The sequence below is a fragment of the Nilaparvata lugens genome, chromosome 11 (genome assembly GCF_014356525.2).
Source record: "Nilaparvata lugens isolate BPH chromosome 11, ASM1435652v1, whole genome shotgun sequence".
NCBI classification, from domain to species: Eukaryota; Metazoa; Arthropoda; class Insecta; order Hemiptera; family Delphacidae; genus Nilaparvata; species Nilaparvata lugens.
Window position 1 is genome coordinate 19,149,849 of NC_052514.1, and position 13,752 is coordinate 19,163,600.

The window sequence follows — 13,752 nt, forward strand, 5'->3', positions numbered from 1 at the left end:
GGTAGTCTGAATGTCCACTTGCGAACTCATGCCAAAGAGAAGCCTTATCAGTGAACGGTCAGTAAAATAAGCTTCTCTCAGTGGAGAGTCCATATGGATACTCACACCAAAGAGAAATATTAACAGTGTTCAGTCTGTATAAGTAGTTTCTCTCAATCTGCTCATTCGAATGTCCACATGTGTGTACTCACACTAAAGAGCAGCCTTAGGCTAGCTTCACACGCTTTCGGTCTCATTCGGTTCGGTTCGTCTCGTTACCGAAAACGAATGAGGCTTTCATACATGTCAGGTTTTAATTCGTACGGTTCTAATTAGGTATTTTCTTCTCAAACACAGCTGTGTTTGGATTTTCACAGTTCATGCTAGTATATTTAAATATAACAGTTGGTGTCAAATTGTAAAATGTTATTTCTTGATCAACAAAATTTTAAAGTCAATTAAAAATTGTGAATTATTTAAATAGTTTCTTTTTGATCATGTTAATTTTGGAAGTTCAGAGAGATTATTTTTTTTATTGAAAATTTGTTCCTTGTTTTGACACATGGTATAAAAAACTTCATCTCTTCTCTCCATTGATGAAATCATGAAATACGGTATTCGTGGGAAAATGAAAAAATAAAAATTCTCATCAAGTTTTAATTTATATCTTTCATATTTCTATAGCAAACTATTCATTGAGAAAAAATGTTTCTATGGACTAACAGAAATGAATTGGCCATATGATTTTGACTTGGATAATTTTCAAACAGATAATCACGATATCAGGTTAAAATAAAAACAAAAAAGGCAAGCGTGTGTAAAAGACTTTGTTTTTTCCTGTTTCCCTAGCAACGAATTCGAATATAATGAATCCTATTCGTGTCGAGGGGGCGTTCGGTGCTATGCGGTTGCTATTCGGTACAGAATTCAAACCGAATCATCGTTTCACACTTATCGAAATTTGCCGAAAACGAAACGAACCAAAAGAGTGTGAAACTAGCCTTACAAGTGTACAGTCTGTATTAAAAGTTTTCTGTTATAAGTAGTTTAAATAACCCTCATTCATGTGCTCTTATACCAAATCGTGGTTTCAACAGTGTTCAGTCCATACAAAAAGTTTCTCTCTATCTAGTGATTTGGCTGTCCATATTCGTACTCACACCAAATAGATGTACAGTTTTACAAGTGTACAGTCTGTACAAAAAGTTTCTCTTTATCTGGTAATTTCAATAGCCACATGCGAACTCACACCAAAGAAAAGCCTTATCAGTGTACAGTCTGTACAAAAAGTTTCTCTTTATCTGGTAATTTCAATAGCCACATGCGAACTCACACCAAAGAAAAGCCTTATCAGTGTACAGTCTGTACAAAACGTTTTTCTCTCAGAGGTAATTTGAATGCTCACATGCGAACTCACACTAAAGAAAAACCTTATCAGTGTACAGTCTGTTCAAAACGTTACTCTCAAAGTAGTAATTTGAATGTCCACATGCGAACTCACACTAAAGAAAAGCCTTATCAGTGTACAGTCTGTTCAAAACGTTACTCTCAAAGTGGTAATTTGAATGTCCACATGCGAACTCACACCAAAGAGCAGCCTTAGGCTAGCTTCACACGCTTTCGGTCTCATTCGGTTCGGTTCGTCTCGTTACCGAAAACGAATGAGGCTTTCATACATGTCAGGTTTTAATTCGTACGGTTCTAATTAGGTATTTTCTTCTCAAACACAGCTGTGTTTGGATTTTCACAGTTCATGCTAGTATATTTAAATATAACAGTTGGTGTCAAATTGTAAAATGTTATTTCTTGATCAACAAAATTTTAAAGTCAATTAAAAATTGTGAATTATTTAAATAGTTTCTTTTTGATCATGTTAATTTTGGAAGTTCAGAGAGATTATTTTTTTTATTGAAAATTTGTTCCTTGTTTTGACACATGGTATAAAAAACTTCATCTCTTCTCTCCATTGATGAAATCATGAAATACGGTATTCGTGGGAAAATGAAAAAATAAAAATTCTCATCAAGTTTTAATTTATATCTTTCATATTTCTATAGCAAACTATTCATTGAGAAAAAATGTTTCTATGGACTAACAGAAATGAATTGGCCATATGATTTTGACTTGGATAATTTTCAAACAGATAATCACGATATCAGGTTAAAATAAAAACAAAAAAGGCAAGCGTGTGTAAAAGACTTTGTTTTTTCCTGTTTCCCTAGCAACGAATTCGAATATAATGAATCCTATTCGTGTCGAGGGGGCGTTCGGTGCTATGCGGTTGCTATTCGGTACAGAATTCAAACCGAATCATCGTTTCACACTTATCGAAATTTGCCGAAAACGAACCGAACCGAACCGGAAGTATGTGAAAGAAGCCTCTCGCTAACAACGAATTGAAACCTGATGGAATTTACTAGAGTGAAGTGGGCGTTCGGTTCTATGCGGTTTCTATTCGGTACTGAATTCAAACCGAATTACCGTTTCACACTTTTCGGAATTTGCCGAAAACGAAACGAACCAAAAGAGTGTGAAACTAGCCTTACAAGTGTACAGTCTGTATTAAAAGTTTTCTGTTATAAGTAGTTTAAATAACCCTCATTCATGTGCTCTTATACCAAATCGTGGTTCTAACAGTGTTCTTATACCAAATCGTGGTTTCAACAGTGTTCAGTCCATACAAAAAGTTTCTCTCTATCTAGTGATTTGGCTGTCCATATTCGTACTCACACCAAATAGATGTACAGTTTTACAAGTGTACAGTCTATACAAATATTTTTTCTCAGTTTCATAATTTGAATATCTATATATGCTTATTCACACCAAAGATAAGCCATACCAGTGTACAGTTTGTACAAATAGCTTCTCCCGGTGTGATCATTTGAATTTCCACTGGCGTATTCACATCAAAAAGAAGCCACACAAGTGTGCAGTCTGTAGAAAAAGTTCCATCTCCATTTGAATACTCGTTAAAACTTCAATCCACCCTATTCAAGGTTAATCCACCCTATTCAAGGTTAGATAGTACAAATCAAATAAAGTTTTATTCAATGACATCACTGAATAGTTTCTTTTAGAAACCCGTCAAACAACAAAGTTTTGATCTTGAGTAAATTAAAAAAAAAAACTTCCTAGCAGCCGGTATTTTTTTCTCATTTTTTTCTATGAAATTTATCTATTATTGTAATTGTTCGATGAGTTCAAAACATTTTTTCATTCATATTTACATTTACAAATGTAAAAAATTGAAATTACTCACTTGACTGGCTTTTGCAATAAACGACTTTAGTTTTTGTAAAGTTGAATGAAAATTATTCTAGTTTCATGAAGTATTCACAAAATGAACTACAAATAGCTTTTTAACAATGATTTTTATTGTTAATGATACAGACACTCTTTAAAAATCTTTTTTTTTTAAATCACCAAATTTATTAATCTTCAAAAACTTGTTCCACATTGCATTCTGCCTCTGTTATAGGCCACTGCAGAATCCTCTCATAAAAATCCTCGTATCCTTGTAAGTAAGGCTGTGAACCTCTCAAATCATTTATTTGCTTAGCGTTTATTGGGACCTGCAATTCATAAAAATATTAACAGTATAATAAATCACAGTACCCCTGCAATTTTTCTCTATTCAACCACGAGTAGTTTCATACTCATTAGAGCCATTTTCAAGTGAAATTTCATCACCCTTCCAAATTCAAAATTTTTAAATATTATTGAAAATTATTAGTTTTGAAGCAGTGCGATAATAATCATCATGTGTCCAGTGATTTGTATGCATATAGCAGTTACAGTTATTACAGTTTATTTTATATAAATAAATGAAATAAAAATAATATGTGTGGATAAGTTTTTTTTTTTGCTTTTTTACTTACTTTTCGTGGAGGATAGGCGTTTTGTGTTGGCAAGGCAGGAGGAGTGCGGTGACTGTTTTTCTCAAAGAGAATGTTGCAGATGTAAAGCCATCTATGAATGGCTTCACTGTCACCTTTCCTGGCAAGTTCCTGTCGTAGCAGAATTCTTTAATATTCTAAATATTCTTGATATTTCAAAATTATCTTTTGCTTCCTTTGGAATGGCTTTTCCGGATGTTTCATCAGAATTGGTTAATTTTTTGTAGGAACGAAGCCACCATTTTTTTCGAGGCTACTCATTTCATGAGTAGTGATAGTTTGAATATTGAATCGACCCGTTTTCTAGCTTTGAGTATCAGTTCAGCGTATTGTTGTGGGGTATAAATGCGATCAATGTTTTTCATGACACGTTTGATTGCGCCGAAATCACGGTCACTTGGTGAATAAGAATGCCCACAAACGGGAAGGTTATGAATTATGCTCTCAAATTTTCCGGTATAACACAGGTTCATAAGGAATCTAACCACTGTATGATTTTTGTTTTGTCCTGATGAAATGACCATAACTCTACATAATCATTCTACATTAGTTCTGCTGCAGCTGTTAACTTAGCATTGTCATAAAAAATTAGTCTTTTATTTTTACAATAAGAGATTCGCATGTACTTCAAACATCAATTTGCGGTTGACCGAAGGAATACCCGAAGTTTTCTTCATAGTATGAATAGTAAAAATTTTATTTAAGATTTAACAGTATAATTCAAATCTTGATTTTCCTTAATGAACATTTCATCCATTAATCATTAAAAATTAGACACATTCAAACGAGCACCTAATATTTTTTTCCTAATCGTCCCTTAGTGTGTCTCCTTCACTTCAAATGTGGAAATATAATCGTGGATTCTGATACAAATATCACCAGGAATGGCGTTACCACTTCTATTTTTCTCCCTTTTGTCTTTGGAGATTCATTTTCAAGAAGTAATTTACAAATTGGCTCTACCCTGTTGTGTGTGATTCCATGCATTTTCATAAAACCTTTTTACAAACGATCTTCATCTCTCCCCCATTATCAAGTGATATTTATATAGGTATGGTTCCTCTTGAAAGTGTCATCAGTATTTTCTTGGTCGATTACTTCTGCGTTGTCCTTTTTGATTCAACGTTTCACTTCCTTTATCTCAATCAGTGTTTGTATGTATGTGTCCCGAGAATTTTTATTTTCAAGAGAATAGAAATAGTCCCAAGTATCACATATCATTTGGAGATTAATTTTCTCTGTACATTTAAAGTTACATTTGCAAATCAAACTGTCCAAACTCGGTTTCAATTCGTGCACAATTTGCTTACCTGCATAAGAAACATAAGATACAGCCTTTCCTGTAAACTCACAATGTTACCTTTTTTCACTTTTAACAACTCCACGTCTTCTTTTTGAAATAGGCTCTTCATCAGAACTAGACATAGTTATCATTACTCAAACTGATCATGAATTTGAACTGAATTAGGAAAATTTATTGAAAAGAAGCAACCAGACGTTAGGAATGGCGTTTACTGAGTACTGAGTAGGTACGTGGCAGCCTGCCATGAGCATGTGCTGCGAACAATGTGGACTAGTAGTCCAGTCAATGAAAGATTATAGAGGAGAAAGTTTGGAACACAATTTTTTACCCGCAGCTCGTTTTAGTATAGTAAGGGGGTGAACATATCAAAAGTCCTAACACCTACCTCCTGTGTTAAGGGGGAGAGGGTGGTTTGAAAGTAGCATATTTTGGTTTTTGCATAATTATATCTCGAACAATATGCGTCTTTCGGAAATTTTATTAGAATACAAAATTAAAGCTTATAAATTAGCCTACAAGATTGAAACCACATTTTGATAAATAAATAACTGCATGGAATCCTTGTTTTGGGACCATTAAGGAATGATGTTGATTGTTCGATATCAATTGATCTTGCTCCATATGTTACCATCACCCTGCATTATAATAGTATCCCACAAAAGGTGTAGCAGCCGAAGACCATAGATTCTACATAAAATTTGCAACAAAATATGTTTAGTAAAATCTTCTTATATCGACCTTAGTATTCCAGATATATCGATTTCTTGAAAAACGTCAATAACTAGGAAACTATAAGTCAAAATATGATTCCAAATATTTGGTTGAAAAGAGGAAGAAATATCACATAGGATTCACATAATTGTTCCTTTGTTTGACGTTTTTAATTTTTTTATGAGCGTTTAAACTGTTTGAAATTTGGCTTTGAACTCAATGAATGAACATTTTTCAAATTTGAGCGCTCATGAAGAGTTTTTCAAACTTCAACAATGAATAAATTATATACATTTTATTTGTAATTTCTTTCTCTTTCCAACCTTATCCTTAGAATTAGATTTCGACTAATAGTTTTCTAGCTATCAACGTTTTCAAAAATATCAAAGAATCGATATATCTCAAAAACTAAGGTCGATATAAGAAAGTTTACTGGTCATTCTTTGTTGCAAATGCATGAAGAAATTTATGGTATTCGGCTGTTACCCCTTTCACGGGATATGCTATATACTGTGAGACCCTGGTCAAATATGCAGAGGTGCGCTGAGAAAGGCAGTCTGCCTGCCATACCATCACCACAAAGCAATTGCTCTGAATGGTACCATTCTGCGCATTATCCCTCAGATGGAAGGAAAAATCCATTGTGATCATGATCTCATAGAGCTTCGAAGTCTCTTCAATATGATGTATGCGATATCTGAACTTTACGCATTTCCACACGACTGTTCCATCAGCTTCAGTGTTGAGTGTGTAATCTACTTCAGCAACATTAGAACAATTATTGTCAAATAAATTTGGAAGGAATATTTTGAACACAATGACTTTGCAGCCTTGTTGGGACCAGTTAAGGGTTGAACATATCAAAAGTCCCATCCCTACCCCTTGTGCTAAAGGGATAAGGGTGTCTAATGGAATCATTTTCCAATATCAAACTTACACGCTTATATCTTAGGAAAAATGTGTTCAGCTGACATGACTAGCTACTCAAAAATGAAGCGTGATTAATTCTCTACAAATTTTGATCAGTGAAGTTTTGTGATATTTACAACAGTTTTCGAAATATTGGATCTTGAAAGTTTAAAATTGTTAATATAACGGTTTCTAGGGGCGTGCAACGGAACTAGTTTTTAATGAAGTTGGAGAGTACCGTATTTTGAAAGAGATAATAAGGTTGCATTGTTGAAAATGTAAAAATATATGTACCTTTAATAAAAAATAACTACAGTTGTTTTTGGGTTATTTTAGGCCAATTGACAAAGGAATTTGAAGGGAATGTTTTGAACACAATTCTTGTCTTTGCAGCTTTGTTGAGAGTAGTAGCCCTCATTACATTAGGTGGTCAAGAAGGTACAGTTTTCTATGTTTTTCTTAGCCTATACGCTTAAATCTTGGGAGCGATGCGTTCCACCGACATGACTAATCAACTTGATAAATTTTCTTCAAGTTTTGATTAGTAGAGAATTGTGATATCTCCAACAATTTTCGAGATATTCGCTCTTAAAAGTGTAAAATATTTGAAATTACAGTTTTTCAACCAATTGTTTGCTCTTCCAGTAGGGCTCTTCAAAAATGCATCGTAGAAATTAATGCTTTTATCGTACTTACATTCGTAGATGATTAAATTATCTTTAAATTGATATATATATTTCCACTATTAAATTTAATGTTTTCCTTTCATTTTTACTTTCCTTGCCCTATTACCATAGGTAAGGAAAGTATTGCTTTCCGAAAAAAATTAAGGTACCCCAATTTCTAAATCTCTATGCGTTTCAAGTTCCCCTGAGTCCAAAAAAGTGGTTTTTGGGTTTTGGTCTGTATGTGTGTGTGTGTGTATGAGTGTATGTGCGTCTGTGTACACGATATCTCACCTCCCAATTAACGGAATGACTTGAAATTTGGAACTTAAGGTCCTTTCACTATAAGGATCCGACACGAACAATTTCGATCAAATGCAATTAAAGATGGCGGCTAAAATGGCGAAAATGTTGTCAAAAACAGGGTTTTTCGTGATTTTCTCGGAAACGGCTCCAACGATTTTGATCAAATTCATACCTAAAATAGTCATCGATGAGCACTATCAACTGCCACAAGTCCCATATCTGTAAAAATTTCAGGAGCTCCGCCCCATCAATGCAAAGTTCGATTTTAGATTCCCAATTATCAGGCTTCAGATACAATTTAAACAAAAAAAAATCAAGTGAAGTAGATTGAGCATGAAAATCTCTACAATTATTGTTCAGTAATATTTTCACCTAAAATTGAAAATAAGCTTTAAATTCGAGAAAATATGATTATTCAATTGCAAATTATTGTTGATTCCATTAAATCATTCACTATGAAGAGATAGCAGACCTCATGTGTGTCTCCAGCGTTATTGCCCTGTCACCAGCTGACTCAAACCTTTGAATAGTAGACTTGAGATGTGCGGGAACACTAGCGTCAGGTGATCAATTTACATAACGGCAAGGAAAGTTGTGTGAGTGCGCCACACCAGATTTTTATAGTAGCTTTACTAGCACAGGGGGGGGGGATTTTCAATTTTGCAACACCTGCAGCAACTTAGCAATTCACACCTTTAGCAGAGGGGTTAGAGATGAGCACTTTTGCTATGTTCACCTTCCAACTAGTCAAACATTTTATCGATGAATAGAAAACATAAAATAGTGAAATAATACATCAAATTACAGATAATTTAATGTTCTAAAAACTTATTATTAACTAAGTATTATTCTGACTTGCAAGAAAAAAATTGAAGGGAGTACCCCTTATAAGGGAAGGTAGTGTGAGAATTTTACAAAATGTGATGAATTTACATATATTTCTTCCAAAGGCTAGGAAATGAATAAATTCATCTAAAAAGATAAATATCTTTATTACAGCACAATAGAGTATCCAGTTCCAGATACATTATTTCCATTATAATTTTGTAGATAAATAATTAAATTTGTACCTCTCGCAGAGCAAACTAGAAGACATTTATTTCTATTACATAAAACTCTCACCATCACTGTGATTACAAAACGAAGGAATGGCATGAAATTCCTATAAGAATGTTCACATTCTATAAAATACTCTACAAATAGAACATCAAATAAAAGATACAGTCAGTTTGTTCCAGCAGATGCTACTCATATTCAATTTATTGACAGTTTTTATCAATAATTGAGTAGGTAATAATTATACTCATCTTTGGTACAAAAATTAAAAAAATCTTGGAGCGAGAGAGATGGCATGATCATTTTTATCCCAATTTGTAGAGAATTGATGAGATTATAAATTAATTATAATTTTAATCATGATAATTGTAATTAAATATTTTGAGCAATTCATGACAATGCCATAATTTAAATGAGTACACTTTGTCCCACTGTACAGTATATAAAATCATTATAATAGTTTTGACACTCAGTTTTCAAAAGTCCAATTGAACATCGTCGAGGGTCGAGTTCTGATAAATTTAGTCAATGGATCGTAACTCTCATTCATCAATATTAACTAATCATATACATTTTTGAAGCTCAATTTTGGCCAAACCCAATTTAAATGTATAACATTGAATTAATTTCATCATCTCTAAATATTTCTGCACATATGCACTATAAGGAGCTCATTTTTTATAAAATGTGCGCATATGCAGAAATTTAAAAGTGACATATTTATAAGAGTATCCGCTTCTCAAATAAAGGAGTGAGGGAATTATGACTTATTGAAGAACATCCTAACTTTTCACCTTGAGTCACATGATATTATTAAAAACCTGGATCCTATAGAAAAAGTTAGTGAATGTGAATTCGATTTTAATGGATGATCTTATTTGACTCGTTAGTGAAATTTATACCATAGAAGGAAGGCTTACATTATTATGCCTACATGATTAAAAGCCAGATCACAGTATAAGACTACTATGAGCTTAGGAGGAGAAAAATCTGAAATGACAAAAAATATAATCTTCTCTATTCTATGAGGTAAGTACCAGTAACACTTCAATTTTTCATGATATTTCATTTCATAAAATAATACATCTCGGTTGAAAATGTTTGTTCCCATTCATGCTATGATTATTTATCAAGGAGATTGAATATTTATTGACTTTCAAAATTTGCTCTGTTTCCTTCCTTTAGTTCATGTTTAAGAAGATTAGCTTTACAAAATCGATATAATTCATACTATACAATTTAATATCCGTTATCTATAAGAATACTAATCAATCAAATCAACTAATTCAAATATTTATATTCACAGGCTATACAAACAATAATTATTATATTAGGTACATTACTTTTCAGTAGGTAGTTCACAATATTCGTAATATCATTTCCCAACAGATTACCTATTTTATTTAACTAGATTGTTATAAACGATATTCACTAAAATTATTTCGAGCTCGTATTATTTACATTTATCATCAAAATCATTGAATAATTTTAACTACAATAATAAAAGTAAAACTTAATCATTCATCTTTGAGATGATTCTCATCTTCTATTTACATTCATCTTCAAGATGTAGGCTATTTTATGTTATTCACATTCGTTTTTTCGAGTATATCAACATGGAATTAATTCTCATGGTGTATATAGCCTATATTTCAATTGAAACTTCAAATTTTTACAATATTTACACACTTGGAAATTCTCCATTATTGGGAATATATCTCTTTAATTTATATCGTCGTCCATATAAAATATTCTACGAAAATTCAGCATAATATCACAATCATATTATTTTCATCTTAATAAAATTGATTAGTTCACTTTCACAGTAATCACATATATATTATTTATATTGAGACATATATGCTATGTGAATGAGCAAAGAAATCATTCTTAAAACTATTACAGTATATGAACTGAACCTAGACTTTCGATATACAAAATAATAAAAATAGTATAACATTCAATAAATACTATCCATCAAGCTCACGTCACCCGATCAAGGAATACCAATCAAGATTTCAATTCTCAAAGACTTTCTCATAATTTCTAGTTAACTAGGAAAATGTACGGCAAATGAAAACGTGCAAGTAATGAACAATAAATTAATTGTCATTTATTTCAACTAGAAATCAATCCAGGTATTTATTTATCCTACTGTTTTATATGATAATAATCATTAATTTGAAATATAATAGGTGCTCTCGAATGTAAAACGATTGAGTCAAATATTTACCCAGTATCAACCTCCATTTGTTTTAGGTCATTCAAGGATTAAAATCCTTGTAAACACAGAAAATTCGAGTCATCGAATTTCAATTTGAAGAAATATTTATCACAGGAACTGATGATAATCACATAAACCTACGATCGACTTTTAGTTATCACATCATAAATCCGAAAAAATACATTGGACTTGACTCAAAAAAATTTCTGTAGCAGTAGGTTCTATTTAATGTATTTTCAATGGATGTAATTGCTTGAGCACAACAGCCCAATGGACGTAGGCCTACTAGATGGTTACAGTTATTATTAACTGAAAATATGTATAATGATATTCATTGAGGAATAAATAAGCGTGTGTTATTGAACTAAGCAGTCAAATAGAAAATGGAATGTTATCCGGATGGGATTATTTTTTCGTATATAAGAAATGGTCTAAGAAATATCATTGTGAAAATGAAATCTGGATATTCATTATTGGATAATGGACATAATATCCTACTCATAATACCAAAATATCTTTGAACTTCCTTTAAACTGTAATCCATATCACAAGCATTATTTTGAAACTTTTGGTTCAACCTTCAGAATGCTTGAATAAGCACCAGCCTTGAAAAATATTTTAAACTGATTTCAACTGTTAGTCTTCATACCTCAGTGTCTCCTTGTAGTCTCAAGAAAAAAGTGCTGCGTCATATAATTTACTTGGAATGTATTTGAGAATTTGAGTGATTAATCATCGATGCTGATGTATGTACACGTATATCGTATAAAATTTTATACAATAGAGGAAAATTTGGCTGATGAAGAAAAAAACCATGGTGGGCTATGACGATTCATTTTTGATACGGTAATATGAGAAAGAACTGAGGGAGGCGTGATACAGTAGGCCTCTGTTCATAAAAACATGAAAGTGGAATGGAATGTGTTTACAAGTTGGTTGTGATAATCGTTCTCCTAAATAGTATAAAAATTGATATAATTCTGCAATAGTAAAAATGATGTATAAACAACATCAGCATAATCAATTAAAAATAATTAAATTGTTTAGGGTACAGTGAGAAAAACGACTTTGAAATGATATAACGATTATGATGAGGTATCTTAGCTATAGAAAATCATGTCATGATAATTGACAGTCAAAAATTATTGACAACACAAAAAATCAATAAAGGTTTAAGACGAAAGATTAATTCTTCAATGTTGTTTTCCATCACAAACTGCTGATTATTAAATCACTTTTTTGCTATTAAAAAGAACGACTAGCAGTTAGATTTTTTCGATAATTGAATTTATTCACTCATTGAACAACAAGATCTTTCGGCAGGTCCGCTATCTTTCTGGTTGACAACCAGCTAGAAGAACTGGTTGATAACCAGGAAGATGGCGGACCTGCCGAAAGATCTCGTTGTCCAGTGAGTGAATAAATTCAATAATTATCGAAAAAATCCAACTGCTAGTCGTTCTTTTTAATAGCAAAAAAATGAAATATTATTTGTCAGAGGAGAATTGATATCTTGATTATCGCATGAATGTGACAAGTTATAACAATATAAAAACATTTCATCAAATAAACAGTTAAAGCTTGTTACCTGTATATAAATTCAATTTTTGATAATCGTAATTTATTATCAGCACTATTGGTAGAAAAAAGTCGGCTAGTTTTGACCTACTGAAGAGACTCCACGGGCCTCGATGGTCATACCCGAAAAGGTGTCCATTGTAGATCATGTACCGATGGCCATCAGTTTTTTGAAAGCTTTTCTAAACTCCGGATTAAAAATAGTGTAGATGACTGGATTGACGAAACTGTTCATGTAACCGAGCCACGTGGTCAGGATGAAGGCGGCCACCCCCGGCTGGCACTCTGCGCCCAGTTTGGTGCACATCGCGTCCATTATGTTGCACGTGAAAAACGGCACCCAACAGAATAGAAACACACCTGAAAATGAAGCAAAAATATCACATTATCATTGGGAAACGGCATTGAAGAAAATATAACTGAAATGAAAAGAAAACATTAAAAGATTGTTTGAGATGTATTTTTTATTTATTCTAATAAATATAAAAATAAAAAGAACACTCGCGATTGTTATTGGGTTGTGATTATTCAAGTAATACAAACTAAAGTAAGTTAGTAAATTCAGTGATTTTCAGTTATAATATTTATTCCAATTCTCACTGATTGTGGGAATACTAGGTACTGATTAAATTTGACTATTCATTTTATTCATGGTATGTAGTTGGTATGTTACTTTATTACACCAAAACGTTCAACTTATTCAATTTATTAGTATAGTTTCTCTGTTGGTTTTGTGATACTCCAACATAAATGATCACTTGTTGAATAATCTCAATTCTATTCTCTATTTGAGAACTGCAGTTTCGTGGTTTGATCGGACACATTTTCAGCAGTACCCTACAAGCCATGCCAGGTTGTCAGGTCTGGTTCAGCTGATGTAAAACATCCTAGTAGGTTTTATAGGCTACTGTTCAAAGTGTGACAAAGCCATAAGACTTCTAATGCTCAAAATAGAATTTGAATTGACAATATTCAAAAGAATTCATATTTATTAGGCTATAGTAGATGGAGTATAACAAAATATCATAACAAGGACCCTACAACTACGAATAAGATGAGGATATTTTCGCAGTCCAAAAATAAACTGCCTAGTAGGCTACAGTGTTCAAATAAAAAGTAGCCCTA

The 13,752-nt window shown here is 32.5% G+C and overlaps 3 protein-coding genes across 3 annotated transcripts in view; 2 read left to right on the forward strand and 1 right to left on the reverse strand.

Annotated features, from left to right (window-relative positions):
- The window catches only part of LOC111064105 (nucleoplasmin-like protein ANO39), a 37,833-nt gene extending 37,716 nt beyond the window's left edge, over positions 1-117 (forward strand). Inside the window, exon 5 of the mRNA XM_022351778.2 lies at positions 1-117. This exon is cut by the window's left edge and continues 258 nt beyond it. Within this exon, the coding sequence (XP_022207470.2) occupies positions 1-54 (54 nt within the window). The 3' untranslated portion in view covers positions 55-117.
- A 1,046-nt stretch (positions 118-1,163) lies between these two features.
- Positions 1,164-1,582, forward strand: LOC120353650 (protein krueppel-like). The gene has a single exon (XM_039438212.1). The coding sequence runs from the start codon at positions 1,217-1,219 to the stop codon at positions 1,580-1,582; it is 366 nt and encodes a 121-aa protein (XP_039294146.1). The 5' UTR covers positions 1,164-1,216.
- Positions 1,583-8,744: 7,162 nt separating this feature from the next.
- The window catches only part of LOC111064113 (dopamine D2-like receptor), a 459,718-nt gene continuing 454,710 nt past the window's right edge, over positions 8,745-13,752 (reverse strand). The window contains exon 8 of the mRNA XM_039437773.1: positions 8,745-12,987. Within this exon, the coding sequence (XP_039293707.1) occupies positions 12,773-12,987 (215 nt within the window). The 3' untranslated portion in view covers positions 8,745-12,772. The remainder of the gene's footprint in view (positions 12,988-13,752) is intronic.

Coding starts and splice junctions, on each gene's coding strand:
- LOC120353650 (XM_039438212.1), top strand. CDS start 1,217: ATGCGAACTCACACCAAAGAAAAGCCTTATCAGTGTACAGTCTGTACA.